Source organism: Macaca fascicularis, chromosome 4 (genome assembly GCF_037993035.2).
Source record: "Macaca fascicularis isolate 582-1 chromosome 4, T2T-MFA8v1.1".
Lineage (NCBI taxonomy): Eukaryota > Metazoa > Chordata > Mammalia > Primates > Cercopithecidae > Macaca > Macaca fascicularis.
Genome location: NC_088378.1, coordinates 22,894,926 through 22,918,452, shown reverse-complemented (window position 1 = coordinate 22,918,452; position 23,527 = coordinate 22,894,926). Strand labels below are relative to the sequence as shown.

The window sequence follows — 23,527 nt, the reverse complement described above, 5'->3', positions numbered from 1 at the left end:
AGAGAGTGTGTTGGTGCCTTCTCTATTTCAAGAACCAACTTGCTGGGAAGAGAATGGCTCTACCAGTTACAAATCAGTGTTCACAATGTCTGTTTTTGTTCTTGTTACCCTTTTATGGTTTATTTTTTCTTTCTAGGCTGTCTTCAATATTTATTTTGTCCTGATTTTCATTGCATAAAATAGTGAGAAGTCACGTGGTATAATTTATCATATTCCATAAGTATGGCGTTAGCTGTGGCTGTGACATTCTTATGCATATATCACATTTTCACATTTGCAGGATTTATTTCAGTCTGTAAATCGTGGGTGCTGCTGCCATTTAGAGGTATAAGGAGTTGTGATATCTGGAATCAAAGGGTTGCAGTTCCACCTTGGCTCCAAAACTTTAAAATAACCTCTGAAACCTTAGTTTTTTGTAGAAATTAATAAGCAGAATTCATAAAGTTTCAACAGGTAGAGTCACTTATTTGGAAATACATTAAAACAGATTAAACCTAGATTTTTTTATGTGATTTCTCACCAGTGCTTGACTATTTCCATAAAGCCATATGCTAACCTTTATAACTAACTCTGATTGATAACTTTGTCCAGAACCCTTCTGGAAGGCTAATCATCACCCTAAGCTCACTACAGTCTGTGACTCTTCCTGCTGCTTTTTAAAGGGATATGGTGGCTTGCTTCGGACCTTTCCTTTTTCCAATTAATGATTCTTTCCTCCGTTCTTCTTTTGCATGTCTGGTGATTCCCCACCCTTTCTCTTTCTTTCCCAGGTGCCTTTCTTTGTGAGACGTGTGAGGCAACTTATGTCTGCCTTCCATCAATTAAAAGAGAGCCTTTTCCCATTTACAGAAACTCACTTTAAAGTTTCCTCTTTTCATTGGCTTTTTTGGCCACAGAAACTGTTTTACCAGTATATAAAAGCATAGAGTGTTTTAAGTTGCTTATGGAACACGTTTTACAACTTTGTATCTGGTTCTCCTGAGTTCCTCTTAGATTTAGACTTCTTTTGGAACACAGTTATATAGTCTCAAGTTACAATATCCTGTGTATGAGAATAGAAATAGGTCAGTTAAATGGTTTTATCAAATGCATATATGAACATATATGATATATACATATACCTATGTTTTATGTTTTTATTCTTACCAAAATAATTATAAGTATGTTAAGACATCTAGAAGTGATACAGACATATTGAGGCTGATATCTGTTTTCTAAAGGAGTGACAAATCAGTTTTCCATAGTCAAAGAAAAGTACCTGACATTGTTATAATGGTTGAATAAAAGATTGTGGGACGTTTGAGACATTTTGAAAACTTAAAGGTTTTCAAGAACTTTGAGTTAAATAAAAAATAAAAATTTACATAATGATTCTAAATTATAAACTGATACATCTTTTAAAGAGTAGGTTTTTAATTCTCAAATAATCTTAGCTAATATTTGTTGAATGCTTAGTACATGCCAGAGTCTGTTCAAAGTGAGCTATATGTAGTAACATAACCTGGTGAGGTGTTCATACTAACAAGTGACAGAGCTAGAATTTTAACTCAGAGCTCACAGTCCTATTTCACTTTACTGCTTTACAAATAAGTGGTTTAACTATTCATACTCTTCCTTGAAGTGACTATAACCTAACGAAAATGTTAATTGTCTTATGTTTTTATTTCATATTATGAATTTTTATTGCAACATAACATGGGTATTTATATCTAAATGTGGGCTGCAGTGTTCTTTAGACAGTCTATAAACAATATAACTAAACTATTTTCAGAATAATTACAGAAAGTAAAATTTTAAATGGTGATAGTAAATCACCATTTTTTTTAATTTTTGTGATATATTTTAGAATGTTTTAAATGGAAATATTAAAGCAGTTATTTTACTATCATTAATATCTTTGAAGTGCTTTTCCCCCTTTGATGGATAGTTTGTGAACTATGCCTTGTATTTATTCTTCATTGTGTACCATTCTGGGACATAGATTTCCTTGCTGAAACAGAATCTGGAGATACAGCTTTCCCAGTCTCAGACTTCTTTGCAACAACTGCAAGCCCAGTTTACGCAAGAACGACAGCGGCTTACGCAAGAGCTTGAAGAATTAGAGGAGCAACATCAGCAAAGACACAAATCATTAAAAGAAGCACATGTCCTTGCATTTCAAACTATGGAAGAGGAAAAGGAAAAGGAGCAGAGAGTAAGTTTTATGTGGCATACGTTCAAATGTAATCCAACAGCCTAATAATAATTAGTTACATTAAAAAAAAATGATTTTCTATTTTTTGAGACAGGGTCTCACTGTGTCACCCAGGCTGAGGTGCAGCAGCACGATCATAGCTCACTGCAGTCTCAACTTCCTAGACTGGTGATTTTCCCACCTCAGCCTCCTGAATAGCTGGGACTATAGGCGCACACCTCCATGCCTGACTAATTTTTAATTTTTTTTGTAGAAACAGGTCTCACTATGTTGCCCACGCTGGTCTTGAATTCTGGGGCTCAAGCAGTCCTCTCACCTTGTCCTCCCAAATTGCTGGGATTACAAGGGTGAGCCACTGTGCCCAGCCCATTCAATATATAGACAAAATACATTGAATCAAACTGGTTTCATGATGATTTATTTATTCTACTGAAATGACCCTAATTATTTTTTCTAATGTTGATTATCTTATGTCTAGTTTTCTTGAAAATGAACCTAAACATTTTGTATTTCTTAAATAACTGAGTTTTAGTAACTGTTTTCTATTTTGTTTGCGTTTTCCTTCCTATATTCTAGCATAATAATTTGAATTTGTCTTGTTCTAGGCTCTTGAAAATCATTTACAACAGAAGCATTCTGCAGAGCTTCAATCATTGAAAGATGCACACAGAGAGTCAATGGAGGGCTTCCGAATAGAAATGGAACAGGAACTTCAGACTCTTCGGTTTGAATTAGAAGATGAAGGAAAGGCTATGCTTGGTATTTTGAAAAGATTACAATCTTGTCATATTCATATGTACATTTTTAACATTTTTTAAATTCAACATAGAATCACCAAGTTTTATTTTAAAATTTTGAAACATCAAAACGAATATCTAAGTGTATTGCATATTTTATTTGAAGTTACCGGATGAATAGACAGGACACGAACAGTAAAGTGAATTCCCCTCAGCTGTCTCTGTACTCCAGCTATGCAAGCAACACCGCTGGTACTCTAATCTGTCCTTTTTGGACTAAGTGGACTCAGCACATTGAGGTGTTCCAGAAATCAATCACTGCCCAATAGAAAGGGCATGGAGCCACATGTCCTGAGACTGCATGGTCATATGGTTTTTTCCACTTCAAGATTTTGTTTTAATGGGAAAAGTGAGGATTAGGTCTGACTTTTCTGTTGAGATATATATTTCTTTGAGATTTCTACCTATGAGGTGTTCACATCATTACTTTTTATAAGGAGATAAGTTGAGTTTTGAAGAAAAACTGGGTATGTATTTAAAGATTTGTTTTGGGTTTTGTTTTTTAATGTCATTCAATAACTTTTTATTCTTACCATCTCATTTTTCTTCTGTTTGGCTTTATTCCAAATTCTCCTAATATTTTTAACATGTTGTCATACTTCAGTGGCACACTCTTTCCAAGTAGGAATTTGGAGCAAAGAAGACTGAAGTGTTATCAATATTTTGGGCCTCAAAGGGAAAGCCATCTGACCCTGTTTCTCATCTATAATGTTGCTTGGAGTCCCAGACGAAGTGGTTAAAGCTCTCCTCTTCCTCCTTTAAAATCCGCTATGACTGCTAGCATGAAAATCAGGTTAAATGTAGACATTTGTCAAAGATTTGTGAAAAACCTGTTCATGTGCTAGAGATTGCTGAGCAAGGAGAATTAAAAAATGAACTACTGCCCTGTCTTTGCACAGGAATTGCAGTCAAACGTGGAGGTAGCCTTTATAGAAATGTGGCCAAAAGGGAATACACATGTTTCACAGCTTTGTGAGGTCAGGCAAAAACAGTCCTAGTGTTGGAACTATTGTTGTTTAGTCCATTGAAACATACTCCACTAAATATGATTTAAATACATCTTTGTTAGCCGGGTGCGGTCGCTCACACCTGTAATCCCAGTACTTTGGGAGGCTGAGGCAAGTGGAAATCCTGAGGTCAGGATTTTGAGATCAGCCTGACCAACTTGGTGAAGCTCCATCTCTACTAAAAATACAGAATTAGCCGGGCATGGTAGCTGTAATCCAAGCTACTTGGGAGGCTGAGGCAGGAGAATCACTTGAACCTGGGAGGCCGAGGTTGCAGTGAGCCGAGATCGCACCATTGCACTCCAGCCTGGGCGACAAGAGCAAAACTCCCAGCAGTTGCTGGGTCATATGGCAGCTGCATGTGTAATTTTGTAACAAACTGCAAAAGGTTTTCTAGCGTGACTGTACCATTTTACGTCCCTACTAGCATCATATAAATTTTGCTCACATCCTCATCAACATTTGATGTTGTCATTATATTTTATCCTTTCTGATAGGAATGTAGTGATACCTCATCATTAAAACTGGTTTTAATTTGCGTTTCCCTAGTGGCTCATGTTATTGAGCATTTTTCATGTGCTCATTTGCCATCTGTATATCTCTTTTCTGATTGGATTGTTTACATTTTACTGTTGCATTTTAAGAGTTGTTTATATATTGTAGATACTGGTCCTTGTTGGGATCCTTCAATTCTACATTTTGTCCATTATTTCATTGAAACTACTCTCCCTGAGATCACCAGTGAGCTTTGAACTTCCAAATCCAAAGTATTCCCACTTACTAGCTTTCATCTTATTTGCCCTATCTTCAACATTTGAGCCCTTTGACCACAACCTTCTTGAGTATTTTTTCCTTGATTTTCATAATAATATACTATACTGACTATATTCCTACTTTTCTGACCTCTACTCCTTCATCTCATACACTGTCCTGTTTCCACACACATCCATCAAATATTAGTATTTCCCAGGATTCAGCTCTATCTTGGTTTGTTTTCTATTGCTATAGCAGAATACCACAGACTGGCTAATTTATAAAGGAAAGAGGTTTACTTGGCTTATGATTCGGGAGGCCAAGAAGTCTAAGATCAAGTAGCTGGCCACATCTGGTGAGGGCCTTGTGCTGCTTCGTAGCTTGGTGGAAAAGTGGAAGCGGGGAGAGGGCCTAAGCGCTAGAAAAAAATGGGGCGGAGCTCCTATGCTTGCTAACCATTCCTGCAAGAAAGCCATTAATCCCTCCTAATGACCTAATAACCTCCTAAAGGCCCCACCTCCCAACAGTGCCACAATGACAATCAAATTTCAACAGTTGTTTCAGAGGGGAGAAACCATATTAAACCACAGTAAGCCCCCAGTCTTCTGGTCTCTTTTTTAATCTTCAGCCTTTTCTGGGTTTATTGCATTCACATCCGTGGTTGCAACCACCATCTATGTACTGGTGGTTCCACATATTCATTTCTAGACCACACCTCTCTTCTTGTACCTTAGGTTTCTATTTCTTACGCATTGTTAGACAGATATTCTAACTTCTACTCAACATTTAAAAATATGAACCCACTGTCTCCCATAGTCTAAAATATGTTTATATTCCTGTACCTCCTATTCTAATTAATGGTATCACTGTTTACCCACTTGCCAAAACCAGGAAAATGGGAGTCACAATCGACTTTTTTTCTTTTCTTTTTTTTTTTTTTTTTTTTTTGAGACTGAGTCTCACTCTGCAGGAATATAGTGATGCCATCTCAGCTCACTGCAACCTCTGCCTCCCAGGTTCAAGCAGTTCTCCTGCCTCAGTCTCCCAGGTAGCTGGGGTTACAGGAGCCCGCCACCACACCTGGAAAATTTTTGTATTTTTAGTAGAGACGGGGTTTCACCAAGTTGATCAGGCTGGTATCAAACTCCTGACCTCAGGTGATCCACCCGCCACGGCCTCTCAAAGTGCTAGGATTACGTAAGCTACCACACCCGGCTGACTTTTTTTCTTTCACTGCCACATCCTATCTGTTACTCCCTCTCTTAAACATTTCTTCTATTTGTTTCCTCTTCTTTAGTCCTCTGCCATACTTTGGTTTTGGTTGTATCATTTCTCACCTGGATTATTGCCATAACCTTGCAGATCTCCTCTCACACAGTATATTCTCTAAACTCCAGTCAGGGTAAACTTTGTAATGCTCAAATCTCACCATGTGACAACCCACTTCAAATCCTTCAGTGATTCCTCATGTCCTACCTCAGTGCGTGTCAAGGTTTCCCACTGAAAAAGGCCTTAACACCAGGGGAAACAACTTATGCTTTACATGGCGGTCTCAAGAGGAGCTTGAATTGGCTAGCTACAAGCACAGCTTGTCTTTGAAGTCTCATGTTTTCACTTTAAAATTTATAAATGTGTATTTTACTCACTTAAATCTGTTTATATAATATATAATTATTGGATTTTCCAAAAATCTTCAAGTAAAATTCATGTTTCAGAAGATGATCAGGTTCCTTCACACATACCACCAAACATATCCAAGTTTGAGAACTATGAGCCTTAGGTTAAAATAAAACACATTTTGTACTAAAACTTTCTCCCACTAGGTTCCATTTTCTTTACAATATGACCATGTGCACTGTGGCCTCCTGCCATACCCTCTTATAGTTTGCCAGACAGACCAGGTTCTTTCTGTTCTATATATGATATCCCATGATATCCCTTCTTCCTGAATACTTTTTCCTTCTCTATTTGGAGAACTCTTACTTGGTCTTCAGACAGTTACTGTGACAATTCCCTTCCCCAGTTTCCCTTTCCTAGAACATTTGAGTTCTTCCAGTACTGTGCTTTGTCATACCTAATAGTCATCTCTGATACCCTACTTAGTTTTCTGGCATAATGTCTTCCCCTCAACCCTATGCAGTTATAGAGATACTGTCATATTTCATTCCCCCTTAGAATAGTGCCTGGCATTCAATAAATGTTTATGGACTGTATGAAATAATCCCAAACTCAAATGAAGGTGATGACCTTCAAATCACTAACAACACTGACCAGCCAGGCTCCTTTAGGGATATTTTTGAAGAATTCTTATTGGGGTGAGAAGTTGCCTCCTAAATATTTGTTATGGTACCATTAAACTCTAAAATTTTATTTATTTATTTATTTATTTTTTTTTGAGATGGAATCTCACTCTGTCACCCAGGCTGGAGTGCAATGGCGTGATCTTGTCTCACTGCAACCTCCGCCTCCCAGGTTCACGCAATTCTTCTGTCTCATTCTCCTGAGTAGTTGAGATTACAGGCACCCACCACCACGCCCGGCTAATTTTTTGTATTTGTAGTAGAGATGGGGTTTCACCATGTTGGTCACGCTGGTCGCGAACTCCTGACCTCAGGTGATCCACCCACCTCGGCCCCTCAAAGTGCTGGGATTATAGGCATGAGCCCCTGTGCCTGACCAAATTTTATTATTCTAATAGTGAAAGAGATGAATTAAAAATACTTCATCTCCATTAGCACTTTACCTGCATACTGAAAGCATGTATAAAAATGCCTTGATCCACTTAAACATTTGAAATTTTTTATATCCTCATCAAAGCTAGATTAACTTTAAATTCATGATAGTATATTGTAGTCTATAATATTTAAATTTGTGAGTTTGTAATAATCTATTAATTTAATGGACATACACAAGTGTTCTGATTTTTAAATAATTTTTTTTACTTCTATAATTTTTATCTAAAGTATTGATAATATTTTTTTAAAGGTACCAAACGTATTTTTGCCTTGCAATTCCAGCTTCCTTGCGCTCAGAACTCAACCATCAACATGCAGCTGCAATTGATTTGTTACGGCATAATCATCATCAAGAATTGGCAGCTGCTAAAATGGAATTAGAGAGAAGCATAGACATCAGCAGAAGACAGGTAAGTAAGAGTATTCTGTACTGTTTGAATAGATTGAATGTTCATAATTTTCTGAAAATTATTTTGTAGTAACTCTTATTTTCACTGGTTATCACATTCTATTTATATTGAAGAGCTTTATTTAATTTTTTTATTTATTTGAGACAGAGTCTCACTTTGTCACCGAGACTGGGGTGGCACGATCACAGAAGGGAGCTTAACTGTCAGATAACTGCTAGAGCAGCACTAAACTAAGTCTGCTTTGTAAGCCATGTGATGAGTGTTCTTTTGGGAGGGCCTCCTTAGATGCACTTTCTAGATTCTAGGCAGTGGTGCCACAATTATTCTTCAAAATCATGTAAAACTTACTGAGAATGTAAGAGCCCTGTGTTCTAATCTCAACTCAGCCACTGGTTATAAATCATCTTTGAGCATTGGTTTCCTCATCTGTAAAATGAGAGAGATGTCCTTTGACCTTTTGGGTTCCTTGTAACCTGACATTATTGCAGCCATATCCATATACACACGTATATGTGTGGAAAGAGAAGAGGCCTTGAGGCTTTCTCACTTCAGCAGTTGGCTTTTGAAGAAGCAGTGTCAGAATGATTACATTTGACAGTCCAGTGTGTCATTTCCTTTCCCGCAGATAAACACAGAAATCAAATATGTAGAAAACTTCTAAAAATTACTTTTTTTTTTTTTTTTTTTACAGAGTAAGGAGCACATGTGTAGAATTACAGATCTACAAGAGGAATTAAGACACAGAGAGCATCACATCTCTGAATTGGATAAGGAGGTTCAGCACCTTCATGAGAATATAAGTGCCCTAACCAAAGAACTGGAATTTAAGGGGAAAGAAATTCTCAGAATACGAAGTGAATCTAACCAACAGATAAGGTATGCCATTAAGTACAACGGAAGGAATATGCAGTGTCATCTGAAAAACTGTTGTGCTGATATTTAGTAATCTATGCCTATTTTTGTGACTAGACTACCTCTTTAGTAAAATATTGAAGAGCACGTTTTACTTTATTTGATGACTATATTATAATCTACACAGATGAAATGTTTGTATCTTGAATGATATACATGTATTCATTCACTTTGGAAATTGTATATAATTAACTGAAATCTTTTAAAAATGTTATTTGAAAAAGCATTAAAGGAGACAACTTTAACAAAGCCAGAAGCTTATAGCAGAAAGTAAGTAGCTTAATTTAGGCTGTTTACATTAATTTTCTATATATTATACCAAAAACCATTTCAAATCTGGTAGAATAATAGAAAGTTTTGAAAGCTTGACTTCAGAGTAACATTTTCTTAACTAAAAATAAATCAAACAGGTTGCATGAACAAGATTTAAACAAGAGGCTTGAAAAAGAGTTGGATGTCATGACAGCAGACCACCTCAGAGAGAAAAATATCATGCGGGCAGATTTTAATAAGACTAACGAGCTACTCAAGGAAATAAATGCAGCCTTACAAGTGTCGTAAGTTATATTATATAAGAAAATTCATATGTGGATACTAAATTTAGGAGCGCTGTGTTTAACCTCAGATTAGCTGTTATTTTGACGCTAATAGAAAGGATACTTCAAAAAGAAAATTTTAGTGCTGTGTTACAGATGGTAATTGCAGTGCTATATGTTCTTTAATTAGGATGAGGCAGTTGACTGATGATGGTCACTCTGATTTTGGTGTTTGCTGTTATTAGAGGTGATTTTTAAATCCTTTTGGGCCAAATATGAGCTCTGGTATCTGCCTTGTATAACAGCTCATAACCTCATGCTTTTGCAGAAATGGTTTACAATAGACTCAGTTCCTTGGCTATCCTTTTTCCTGGCATCAGTGATATTCCTCAGACAGAGATTGAAATCTTGGCGTCCCCCACTTCATGCTCTGAAAAGCATCGTCACAGAAAGAATAACATCAGTCTATCTGTGTGTCCTGTCTCCTTAGGAATGTTAAAAGAGTAAAGGTTGTGTCCTTGTTTTTCCTTTATTCTGTTGCATATGGTTTTGCACATTATGAATCTTCAGTAGGTAGCAAAAAACTTAGTTTTTGATTTTATGATCATTTTTAATAATCAAAAAATTAGTATTTACTTTTAAGTAAACTACCTGCTTTGCTAGACCCTCCTTTCATTTTAATGCTTCTACTTGGGTCCATGCTAACCAGCCATGTTTCTTTTTTCACCAGAAATCTACTGCCAGCAGGTAATTACCCCCTAGCTTTAGGTGTTTACTCCTTTAGTTAAAAACAAACACATATCAAATTGATATTTGACCAGCACTATTCAATAGATTGTCTGTGATAATGAAACTGTTTTGTATCTGCTTTGTCCAGGTTAGTAGCTTCTAGCTAAAAATAGCTATTGAACACTTGAATTGGGGTTAGCATAACTGAGGAACTGAATTTTTAAATTTCATTTAATTTTAATTAATTTAAATGTAAGTAGCCATATGCAGACTAATGGCTACAATGTTGTAAAGCATAGTTTTAGACAATTGGTTGTTTCTGTTCCATGTCCTTAAATGCAGCCTGCTTGGATCTGCTGAATGGTTTGGGTTTAGACAGGTAATGAGCAGGGAGAGTTGGTTCCAACTTATGGAGCTGTGGGAAACAATATATGAACTGTTCCCAAGGACTGGGGAATTCTGTTGAAGTTTATTCTCAGCTGCACCCTGGCTTTAAAACTTTGAAATCAGAAGAGTGCTGTAGATTCCTGGAAGGCGGTGGTAGCAGGGCTGAAAGGACATGGTGCAGCTGCTGAGGAAGCTTGGGGCAGATACACCTTCTTGCTTCTGCTCCTGCCCCAAATCCTGTTGAACTCCCTTCCTGGAGAGGGAAGGGTGGGGCAACACATGTAAAGGATGGGAAATACCCCAAGTCTGTAAGTATTGTAGAAATGGTGATGAGTTCTATATTGCTTATGGAATGACGATTATTAGAAATCCTGTTCTCTGGTGCTGAAAGTTAAAGTCTTAGATTTTCAGAGAGTTCTGTAAAAATTTTATTTTTCAGTGATATAGTAGTAAAAACTTTGTATCTAATAAAAATGTCCTGATTCTGGTTTCTTTTAGAAACAAATGAGAGAAATGGGCTGTTTGATTTTTTTTATCTGAATGATTTACTCTGTAAGTAAAGAAAGTTTAAGCTAAATGAAAACATTCTTTACAACTTGAGGTAATGGCCGATTTTTTAATATGCAAAAAGATGGTTCTGAGATTATTATTGATTGTTTAGGTTTATTTCACAGAAGGTGATTTCTTCTTGAGAGAAATGTTGAGTTTCTGTACTTAGATTTAAATAGGTCAGTAATCCCAAATTGAAAAGAAGCACTCCGTCATACCTGAATTACTAATTTTTTTTAAGTTTTGAGTCCTTTCATCTATAATACTCAATTAACTTTTGTTGTCGTTGTCCCTTGATTATTAATTTACCATTCAGATTATTTTTGTAAGCTTTGTGAGGTATAGAAGTAGTCTTGTCACAAATCAGAGTCTGTGCAGAATTTATGGGAAAAGAAGGGTTCAGCGTTACAATGCTTCAACTGGTATATTTCCTTTATTTAAGAGTTTAGAAAATGATGATATATAGAGTTTTTTCATCTTTATAAAATTAAAGTCCTAGGATATATGTGTGCATAATATACTATTGTTTGGTTATGAAACGATAGTATACTATTTTTGGTTCTAAAATTCACTGATTTTATTTTTTATCCTTTTTTTTTTCTTAACCAGACTATAACTTGGAAACTTTGTATACAGCTTTTTAGGCATTTGTAATTTAGTCCTGTGTTGTTCATGAATCACAGACATTGACCTGTATATTGTCAGAGTCAAAGAAAGCAGGGCACGCATGCCTGGTGAGAATCCATCAGTGGCCCTAATTAGTAATTTTATATGTTCTACTTCTCCTTTCTCCTTTTTTTCCCCTTTCTCTTCTCTCTTCTATTACTTTTAATGGAAGTCCATAAAATTTGAGTAAAAGGCTACACTTGTGTGGTACTCTCAAGGCGGCATTTCCCAGGCTTTCATCATTCATATACATCCCTGGGAACTGGGTCATTTCTGGCTACGTATATTATTTTGTTAATATTTTTAATTGACTTATTTTAACTTAAATATTTAACAGGAAAACTTGGTATCACTACAGTAGAACATTTATCACTACTGAAAATGTTATCCTGTATTCTAAACAGAAGCTAAGCTATAATTATATAAATGTAAATTTTGTGCAAATAAAACAATGTTATTAGATTCTAGCTAGCATTTACGCTGAAGGCCTGAGTGTTGTGAACTAGAGTAATGAACATAAGTTATGAAGGCCATTTAAGATACATAGACCCGGCTGGGCACAGTGGCTCATACCTGTAATCCCAGCACTTTTGGGGGGCTGAGGCGGGCAGATCATCTGATATCAGGAGTTCGAGACCAGCCTGGCCAACATGATAAAACCTCGTCTCTACTAAAAATATGAAAATTAGCCGGGTGTGGTGGCAGACACTTGTAATCCCAGCTACTTGGGAGACTGAGGCAGGAGAATCACTCGGACCCGGGAGGTGGAGGTTGCAGTGAACTGAGATTGTGCCATTGCACTCCAGCCTGGGCGGCAGAGCAAAACTCCATCTCAGAAAAAAAAAAAAGTATATGTGTGTATATATATACATGTGTATATATATGTATATGTATACACCCAAACAATTTTTTTTCTTGCGATTAGGAAGATTAAAGAAGAACAAACTTAAAAACAACTGTATATCCAGGAACAAAACCAAACACCGCATGTTCTCACTCATAAGTGGGAGTTGAACAATGAGAACCTATGGCACAGGGAGGGGAACATCACACATCGGGGCCTGTCGGGGGATGGGGGGCAGGGGGAGGGATAGCATTAGGAGAGATACCTAATGTAGATGATGGGTGCAGCAAACCACCATGGCACATGTATACCTATGTAATAAACCTGCATGTTCTGCACATGTATCCCAGAACTTAAAGTATAATTTAAAAAAAAAAAAAAAAAAAAAAACTATGTTACCAGTTGTTCGCACCTGGACTAAATTTTAGAAGCAGTGCTGGTTACAAGGGTTGCTTGCGGCAACTGAAGAAAAGAAAAATATTGACTAGTCTTGGCTTGAAATGGATATTGGAATAGTACCAAGTTTTCTTTCTATAAGAATTTTGAAAGACTAGTAATTATTGAAATATATTTGCAAGTTAAATCTATATCATCATATTACTTGTTCTCTCCTTTAATGCTTTCCTGTTTGTGTTTACATGGGTTATGTTTTTTCTATGTGTAATCAATTATATTTTCCCATTTAATATCCAGATATTTTTCTTATTAAACATTTTTGGTGATGTAAAAATGTTGTATTAGTCCGTTCTCACGCTGCTAATAAAGGCATGCCCGAGACTAGGTAATTTATAAAGGAAAGAGGTTTAATCGACTCACAGTTCTTCATGGCTGGAGAGGCCTCAGGAAACTTACAGTCATGGTGGAAGGGGAAGTAAACACATCCTTCTTCACATGGTGACAGGAAGGAGAAGGGCCAAGCAAAGGGGGAAAAGATTTGCCCTTATAAAACCATCAGATCTTTTGAGAACTCACTATCATGAGAACAGCAGGGGATAACTGCCCCCATGATTCAGTTACCTCCCACCAGGTTTTTCCCATAACACATGGGGATTGTGAGGACAAAATTCAAGATGAGATTTGGGTGAGATACAGCCAAACTGTATCAGATATTTTATAGAGAAGATTAACTGATAGTAATTCTGTAGGCAAAGGATGTTTAAGCTAAGAACAAAACACTGCAATTTGGATTCAGGGGTAGACCTTTATTATGCAAAAAGAGTGGTTCAGAGATTTTAACTGATCACTTTAGATTCACTTTACCTTAACTTTTCAATTAACAAAAAGATAGAAATAATAGTTTTAAATAAGGCTTTAAATTTAGTTGCTTACCATTTATACCAAGTATTCTTGCTCAGCTGCGGGAAGCAGTTCATAAATCTTGTACTTTGCTTTTAATGATAAAAGAAAGTGCTCCAGTGACATCTTGTGGTTTCTCCAACATAAAACCCAAATTGCTATTTCTTTTACTAGATTAGTATTTCTTGACTTTCTTAAAATCTTTGCCCATAAAATACGTAAGAATTAACTCTGCCATATTGGGGAAAAATGCAAGGTCACTTTATGTGAGTAAACAAATCACATTATTTTTCACTTGGTCTTTATTGTCACAAAAGAACAAAAGTAAAGATAGTGGAACTTAACACGTTGTACAGCAAAGTTGTGCAACCCACGGCCCGCAGGCCATATGCGGCCCAGGACAACTTTGAATGCGGCCCAACACAAATTTGTAAACTTTCTTAAAACAAGGTAAGATTTTTTTTTTTTTTGAGATTTTTTTTTTTAAGCTCATCAGCTATCGTTAGTGTATTTTATGTGTGCCCGAAGACAATTCTTTAAATGTGGCCCAGGGAAACCAAAAGATTGGACGCCCCTGTTGTACAACTTACCTCACACTGATCTGACAAACTCCCAGCTGATCCTGAGACAATGACTTCCTCATTTCCTCATCACCTTCATACCTCCCAACACCCTAATTGAGAACTTTAGCCAGGGGACTGGATAGAGAGCCTAATACATTATCTCCAAATCTTTAGCTTGGGCTGAATTTGTGGAGGGATTTTACGGTACTCAAATACACTGAGATTCAGGTACCTCTCTAGGGTTTTGGGTGGGAATAGGAGTATATAACTGACTTCTGGAAGACCAGATCATCTACAAGTTACTCAGTATTCATGAGTGAATAATTTTTTCTAAGAATCTTTATTAACCATAATTCTATTGAATAATGTTATTGAAATTCTGTTTAAGTTCTATCCTTTATATCCTGAAAACAATAAGATTTTTTAATTGTTCTAATTATTTGCATTTTCTGAAATTAAAAGTGCTTTTTCTGAAACTAAGCCAGCAGTTTCCATTTGTATTCTCTTCAGTCTGCCCCATGCTATATTCTTAGACTCAGCAGGATATGTCACCTGCTTATAAAAAGTGGCCTCTACGGGCGGATCACAAGGTCAGGAGATCGAGACCACGGTAAAACCCCGTCTCTACTAAAAATACAAAAAATTAGCCGGGCGCGGTGGCGGGCGCCTGTAGTCCCAGCTACTCGGGAGGCTGAGGCAGGAGAATGGCGTGAACCCGGGAGGCGGAGCTTGCAGTGAGCCGAGATCGCGCCACTGCACTCCAGCCTGGGCGACAGAGCGAGACTCCGTCTCAAAAAAAAAAAAGTGGCCTCTATTTTAGTGATCAGGGCATTCAGGCCTATTACCACCTCATATCATTCAGTACAGAATAGGCTTAGAAGGGCACGTAATTTTTCTCTTACCTGATGAACCTTTTTTTCAGTTTGTATGTACTGGCTGATAATATAGAATTTTAAACCTTATTTTCTGTAAACCAGGAAAAACTGCTGTCATACATGTGTGTCCTTTTTCTTTCATCTGTATTTGTTTCTTGTCCTTTTTATATGTTACCAAGTCTTGTGTTATCACACAGTATTATATTGTGATAAGCAGTTGTAATAGTAAGCCTGCCTTTCTAGTATCAAACCTGTATTTGTCAGGTTAGTATCATTCAACATATAATTTCTTCTGCAGAGCTTATCTCCAAATACTCCTCACCTCTTCTCCAAATACTCTGGAATGACCTAAAATGAGTGACTTCTTCAGAAAATAACCTGCAAAGCCTTTCATAGTACCATCTACCCTTTAAAGCCTTTAGTGTAACTACTGCTCTTGAAGCAGTCATGTCATTATGCTTAAAAGTTTTAAGGAAAAAAGAAGTTGTTGGATTTTTGTGTGTGTTCAACTAGACTAATTTTTTTAATGTGGGCATTACAGAAGAATGTATCTGAGTGATATCAATGAGCTAAAGTCTTTCTTGTTTTCAGATTAGAAGAAATGGAAGAAAAATATCTAATGAGAGAATCAAAACCAGAAGATATACAGATGATTACAGAATTAAAAGCTATGCTTACTGAAAGAGACCAGATCATAAAGAAACTAATTGTAAGATGTTTTGGTTTTAGTCTAACCATGTTAGTAATCAACAGATATTGATTGGGAAAATATGGGACAGTCTTTTTAAGTAATGCTAACTGAAAATAGAAAACACAGAACGTGTGCATTGTGATTGAAAGTTTATTGAAATGTTTATGAATAAATATAAAGTAATTTTTAAAATTTAAATTTGGCATTAGGGGAAGGGAATTGTACGTCTTTCATATTTTTAACAAGAAAGTCTTTTTGATACCTATTGAATGTTTAATAATATGTCACTGCCAGTATACAATTAATATACCATTGAAGTGTGTGTATGTATGTGTGTCACACATGTTGAATTAGGATTGGCTAGCAAAGAAAAGCCAGCACATTCATGCATTAGCCTGTATTGTACACTAACGAGTTGAGCATATTGATTTCCTAAAATGTGTCCTAGCAAACACTAATCCAGAATTTTTACTCTATAGAAAAAGTGTTCCATAGTCTAGCCTCAGAAAAGTTGCATGCTTTCTCCTGGAAGGTCAGTAACGCTGAGGTTCTCTCTTGGAAAGTCAGTAACACTGGGTTCTTAATGACTCTGAAGTTTATCAGCTAAAAAAATACAGATTTAACAATGAATATACTCTAACGGTTCATATCTTCAGCAGACGACTTTGGACCGTAGCATGCAAAAAAAGCATAAGAGCAACATGTATTTCTGAAGTCCTTTTTCCTCAATGCATCTCTGTTTGCATTTAAGAGAGGCAGCCTGTTGTCTGAGACTAGAGGTTCCTGCTGAAAGCAATAGGTAGTACATTGGGGATCACAGGTAGAATCCAGGAGCAGGCTTTGGAGAGATGAGCGTGTGCTGCTTCAATCCAACAACCACCCAATTTTCTACATATTGTGAACATGAGCACAGGCCTTATAGATTGCTCCATCTGATAGCAGCAGACTCATGGCACATTATATTTCACACATGAAATCAGCAAGCATAGTAAATGTATTGAAACTGTGTTCCATATAAATAGCTATTAATTCCCAGTTCTTACTGAGGAGATGTTATCATTATATTTTATCCTCACAGCAAATACAGTAAAGCAACTTTCCAAAGCAACACAGCTCACCAGGGAAGAGCCAGGATTGTAGCCAAGGGTTGTTCCATACTCCTTCCACAACAGCGTGATTCCATGGACTGTGAGGCACATAGGTCGAGACAGTGGTGACTAAGAGAGGCATAAAGAATTCTACTAGATTTCACTAGAATCTAGTTTTGCTAGAGCACAGCCCTGCATTCTCCCACACACTGTTGTGTTTACTTATGGCCTTCCCACATTCTGCTTACTTAATTAGCATATCGTGTTGGTGAAGCCAAAGGTAAAGGTTTTATCTCTAGATGGGCCTTCACTTTCTCCCTGTTCTTTGATTACCATTGCTATCATAGATTAATATCTCAGATTAGATGCAATCGAATCTATTTATAGTACTGAAGAATAATGAGGCCAGATATGATGGCTCATGCTTATAATCCCAGCACTTTGGGAGGCTGAAGCCAGAGGATTGCTGAAGGCTAGGAGTTTGAGTCCAACCTGGGTGACGTACTGAGACCCTACCTCTACACACACCAAAAAAAAAAAAAAATTGCTGGGTATGGTGAAAAACGCCTATAAAAAGAAATAGAAATAAAGATTAATGATATACTGTCATCCTTATCTGTGGAAATAATTCAGTCATGCCCAGAGCCCCATTAATGTGAGTTAAATCTGCCCAAACTGCATAGCCCTGTGAAACAGAGTTGGGACCAAATAAAACATTTAGGTCCACTCTTGAAGGAAAAGGGTCAAGTGCTTGGGTATAGGGTTTAAAAGGTGTTGAAAACTTATCCCCCAACATTCCTTAAGACAGCAGCAATCAGGTCTAGAACTCTTTAAACAAAGTACATAAATCTTCATTCAGGTTTTATATTAAATTTTAAATGAAATGGCATTTATACATTTATGTTTTTAAAATATTCCATAGAAAATATTTAAAAGATGTTTATAATTCTTTTGCATAGGAGGATAATAAGTTTTATCAGCTGGAATTAGTCAATCGAGAAACTAACTTCAACAAAGTGTTTAACTCAAGTCCTACTGTTGGTGTTATTAATCCATTGGCTAAGGTATGTGCCGTAAACACTGTAGAATAGGAATGTGGTTTAAAAGTTGGTTAAAAATATGGTGAAAATATTTGGAGCAGCATAGTTAGATAAAGCTCCCAAAAAATGTTTTCTTCTATTTAATAATCTAGCCCTAAAACTTATGAATTATTTGTATGTTCATTTTCAGAATGAAACTCTGAATAATGCTCATATTCCTTTAAATATATTTTACCAATATTATAAAACTTGGTTCTACCTTTTTTTCATATTTCTAAAGAAAACTAACCTTCTGACTCTTCTTAAGAGTATTTCTTGTCATTTTCTTATTGCTCACAATCTTCTGCTTGTGGTCCAGAAAGAGACTCCAGCCCTGGATACCCAACAGCTGTTGCTGGTTTAAGGCCTAACATCTTAATGGACCTTGGGTTGGATATGTATTTTGTTGCCTAACAATCATCAGAGAACGGCTTTACTTCTCTCAGCCTTCTGACTGTTCTTTTTGGTTTGGTTTGTTTTTTTGTTTTTGTTTTGGAGATGGTGTCTCACTATGTTGCTCAGGCTAGTCTCAAACTCTTGGGCTCAAGCGATCCTCCTGCTTCCAGCTCCCGAGTGGATGAGATTACAGGTGTATGCCACTTTGCCCGGCTTTCTGACTGTTCTTAACAATTAAAATTGAATATGACTTATTTTGATACTTGTTACTCTCTTGGGACAAATAGAAGAGCCTTGAAATAGACATGACCAAGTCTTATAAATCTTTGTACCCCAGCTTCCCATGGCTCCAATCATGTTTTGGGTATAGTCGGTATTCAGTAAATATTTGTTCAGTTGCAAAATTTCATCACATTCCCTATAAGCCACCACAAATTATTCTATGAATAAAGCAAGTAATAAAGAATAAATGATTATATATATACATATATATATTGGCTTCATAGGAATTATGAATCTTATGGCAGAAATCAATAGCAGAATAAACAAAAGTGATAGTTCCAAAGCTGTTTTTCAAATTCAGATTTTATTAAGTTTCACGTCATGCCTAATTTTTATTAGGCCTTTACCCAGAAATTTTCCTTTCCTTTCACAGCTCATAAAACTTCTCTGTTAAGAACACGGAATCTATCCTTCCTTTACAAGTTAAAGTGTTCCAAACTTTAAACGTGAATGTTTTCTAAAATAGAATGACTGGAGAGGCATGTAGCTGTATCTCAGAGTCTGAAATATTGCCTGGCAGATAGAAAGCTCTGAGTGAATAATTGGTGAATGAATAATTATAATTAGTTTTTAAATTCATAATTTAGGGTTAAATAATATTTTAATTATAAAGCAAGATTATGAGGTTTGTGGAAAAAGATATACTAAAAATACTCCTTTTATTTATTTTATTGGAATTAAATTTTTTAGCTGCAAAATGATTACTGTAGAACTTTACCAGTGTTCTTTTGATTTCTTAAAATAGAAACCTTAAGTAGGTTTAATTATGCCCTCTGGTGACTAGAATAAGAAAATGCAAAAGATACATCTTTGTAAGAACTTTCAAACTACTTTTGACTCCTAATAGTGACTTTAGTTTTCACAAATAGTTCTGAAGAAGCTATTATTATTATTTTCTTTTTCTGGTTATGCTAAAATAAGATTTTTGTCAGAGACTCTACAAGTCACAGAATATGACAGAAGAAAATGTTTAGACAATAAGATAAATATAAATAAAAGTTCCGTCTTGTATATTAATTGCATTTTTCCCAAACTCGAGTTGTTTTCCAAAAAAGCTTACAAATTTAATTAGTATACATCTAATTAGTAAAAGATGAGAATATTCTAAATATCTAACAACACGTTAATTTTTACTTCTCATAGCAAGATGATGATCATTGATTCTAGAGATGTGAATAAAATACTTTGAGACTAAAGTTCGTGAATTGCAAGCTGATAGATTTTGATAATCTACAGTGGAATTTGTCTTTTTATCTGTTAATTTTAAAGTCACATTTAAATATCAGCTGATTACTATTGTTTTGTAACCTTTAAATTTTAAAAAATATGAGCCAATTAATATGGAAATTAGACTTAATTATGAAAATAAAACTTTCCCTCTTCAGAAAGATAGATGTCACAGTGAATTTAAAACTAGATTATTTCTCTAAGTCAGCTTTAGGTCTTTAGTAGAAATGTGCAATTTGTTTCAAACTACATTGCCAAGCATTTTCTCATTCCTTTTTTTTTTCCAGGCAAGAACTGCCTCCCTTTGACAGATGGCTAAATTTCATGGACCTCTCTTTTAAAATTATGCTTAACTTTTACCCCTTCTCCTAATTTTAGCCTAAATCCATTTAACCTTCTATCTGCAAGACTTGCTTTCTCCCCCAACCCTTTTCCCCTTTTCTTCCCAAAAGGGTATTCTTTACCCCTTGGCACTCTTTTTACCTTCTCTCCCATTCCTCGTGAATGACTCCTGAATGTTTCTTCCTCAGTCTTTCTGTCCTGGTAGCATGTCTGTCTCTGAGGATTCCATGTAGATAAAAAATTACCTCCAAGGATTCCCAGACCACAGTTTGGGTAACACTGGTTAATTAACATCTTAATTTAACATAAAGCTTCCAAAATTTTCCTATGCCAAATTTCTATCTTCTACCATTCCTATTTTCTCATTTGTCCTCATGCAGGGACTATCCTCACATGTATTATTTTTAATGCAGCAAAAGAAGAAGAATGATAAATCACCAACAAACAGGTTTGTGAGTGTTCCCAATCTAAGTGCTCTGGAATCTGGTGGAGTGGGCAATGGACATCCTAACCGCCTGGATCCCATTCCTAATTCTCCAGTCCACGATATTGAGTTCAGCAGCAGCAAACCACTTCCACAGCCAGTGCCACCTAAAGGGCCCAAGACATTTTTGAGGTGAGACCCGTCTCACCAATGTTTTTTTCTTTTCTTTTTTAACTTGAGAAATTTACCTTCTTACATTGCAGAAATCACTACTTTAAGAACAACCTACGAAAACTTACTATGAAATATTTTCTTCAAAGTATATTTATCACCTCTCTAGAGAACTTCCTTTTGACTGTGTTAAAATTTTTTTTCTAATTTCTGGTCATCAGTCAATTTTCTAAGTACTTGAAGAGGTGTTAATGTGATTTATATGGTTAGAATTTTAATATTATGCACGATTACTTTATTTTTAGTGTTGTCACCAATTTTTAAATTAACAATTCATCCTTATTGTAGAACTTTAAAATAATTTTTTGTTTACTAAGTGCTTTTTATTTTTTATATATGTTTATTTTTTCTCTTGTTTGCCAGGATTATTTATAAATACATATATATGCTTATTGTCAAAATAAAAACATACACAAACTCTGGGAACTTAAATATACTTATGCAAAAACTAAATTTAGAAAAAATAAATAATTTTTAAAATTTCCATTCCATTTTAAGTTACCTTGCAGTTGTTGATTAAATGTATTAGCAAATTTTGAATGAAATGCAAATTTCATTAGAAATTTAGCCATTAGATAAAGTCAGAAAGTACTGTTGTTTTATGCTCATCTTACTATTACTGATTTTTTGCTGCTTTACTTTTTTTTCTTATTCTTACTAAATCTTAGCAGTGTCACTAGTAATAGTCTTACAAGTAGGCAGGTTTTTTTAGGCTAAGTGATTAATGACATAGTTAATGATTAACAAAAAAAAAATAGCAAGAATGAAAATTAGTCAAATACACCTCTGAATTTGTCTCCTGCTAAATATTTTGTGTTGCTTATTTTCCCTTGTGCATGGGTATGTTCAGGTATCAATAAGATGCATGTGCATGAGCTCAAGGAACATGACTACTGGAGTTTCCATTACACATTGTTGCGTGCCTTGTAATTTTCCCCAAAGACGGTAGGGATTCTTTTGTTTTCTTAAGTAGCCCAAAGAATCTTTAGTTAGAATTAAGATAAGTACAAACGATATAACATCAATGATGGGGGGAAATTATATTTTTCATGTACTCCCTTTCCTAGAGTATTTGCATAGGGAATTATGAAATGAAAATTTAATAGAAAATGCACATAGTAAAAAAAATACTAGTTACTTTAGTTATATTTAAGGACACATCTGTAAAATCAACTAAAAGAGAAAAGGTGCTGAAAGAGAGGATCATTATTTTATTCTCTCTTATTTCCCACAATTCTTACTGAATTTTTTATTCAAAGAAGGTGACATTTTTGCAGTTGTTTTTTGTTTTTTTGATTGTTGTGATGTGGCTCCTCCTGAACTGACTTCATTTGAGCTGCTGATGCACTCTTATGCTCTCATGGAGTGGAGAACCAATTCTAGTGTAGAGGGAGTAGCAAATCTTTAAAACACGACTTACAACATGGGGAACCCGTTGTGGTAATCTATGCTGATGTTTTATGTGCTTTTGCCTTCATTTTGCAAAATGACTTAATGCTGGGTTACATGTCTCTCTTTTTATGAATTCAGTCCTGCTCAGAGTGAAGCTTCTCCAGTGGCTTCTCCAGATCCCCAGCGCCAGGAGTGGTTTGCCCGGTACTTCACATTCTGAAAGAATTGTGTTGACACAGCTCTGTATGGACTGTTACTGAGAGCATGACTTTATACAGATTGATATGTAAATAGGCTTTCCTATGTCAAACACTGTGAATGAGAAAGTCTTTGTCTCTCCAATTTGAAAATGCACTGTATTTCCTGTGATATTTATTGGAATCATTCTATAAGGTACTATATGATGTGTGTAATTATAACTGTTATTTTTATTTGAGATGGAAGAGGCTTTAACCTTTGTAATTACTGCATAATAAATTTTGTTAGAACAAAAAATAATGCTTTTTATTTTTTTCTAAGTTTGCTTTAATTTTTAAATATTTTTTAATTCCAGGTAAGACTTGTCAACAAATTTTACTGCATTATAATCATGTCATATCAAATTATTCGACTTCAGTAATAATAACAAAATCAGGATAGCGAAATAGAAACCCTTGTTCCATTACAATGTGTAATTTTAACTAAATTGTTATCTAAATTTACAAAGCTAGAATGAAAGTGCTCGTGTAAATTGTGGACTTTCAAGTATATGAAATACTGTTGACTTTTAGGTGTTCGTTGTGGTTTTTTTTTCAGTTTTGATAGTTGAGATCTAGAACTGCAGTACAGTTAGTATCTATAATTAATACTATGTTTTATGGCCAAAAGTCACTGGGTAAGGAATAAATAGTCAATTTGATTTTAATTTGTCTTAAAAGCCAGTTTGATAGTTTTCTAAATTGGCATAATTAATAGGGAGTGAGACATAAGGATCTGGAGCTCAGGAATAGAAAGACTGAGCTATAGATGTTTTGGAACATGGCATGTATGAGATAGAGAAAGCCACAGGTGTGGATGAGAACAACAAGGAAGGGGGTTGAGGATAGAACTTTGGGAGAAACCAACATGTCAGGAACAGACAGG

At 35.6% G+C, this 23,527-nt stretch overlaps 1 protein-coding gene across 16 annotated transcripts in view; it reads left to right on the top strand.

The window, feature by feature from the left end:
* Positions 1-22,903, top strand: part of FAM184A (family with sequence similarity 184 member A) — a 128,762-nt gene extending 105,859 nt beyond the window's left edge. For 6 of the 16 annotated variants that reach the window (XM_074036949.1, XM_045391607.2, XM_065543261.2 and 3 more), the window contains 9 exons: positions 1,982-2,194; positions 2,800-2,953; positions 7,769-7,896; positions 8,588-8,772; positions 9,219-9,365; positions 15,845-15,962; positions 17,992-18,096; positions 20,772-20,974; positions 22,544-22,903. In XM_074036949.1, the coding sequence (XP_073893050.1) occupies positions 1,982-2,194; positions 2,800-2,953; positions 7,769-7,896; positions 8,588-8,772; positions 9,219-9,365; positions 15,845-15,962; positions 17,992-18,096; positions 20,772-20,974; positions 22,544-22,625 (1,335 nt within the window). In that variant the 3' untranslated portion in view covers positions 22,626-22,903. Of the gene's footprint in view, positions 1-1,981; positions 2,195-2,799; positions 2,954-7,768; positions 7,897-8,587; positions 8,773-9,218; positions 9,366-15,844; positions 15,963-17,991; positions 18,097-20,303; positions 20,975-21,863; positions 22,094-22,543 lie in introns of those variants that run through there. The other 10 variants (XM_074036951.1, XM_074036952.1, XR_010586213.1 and 7 more) reach the window with 9 other exon arrangements.
* The last annotated feature ends 624 nt before the right edge of the window (positions 22,904-23,527 follow it).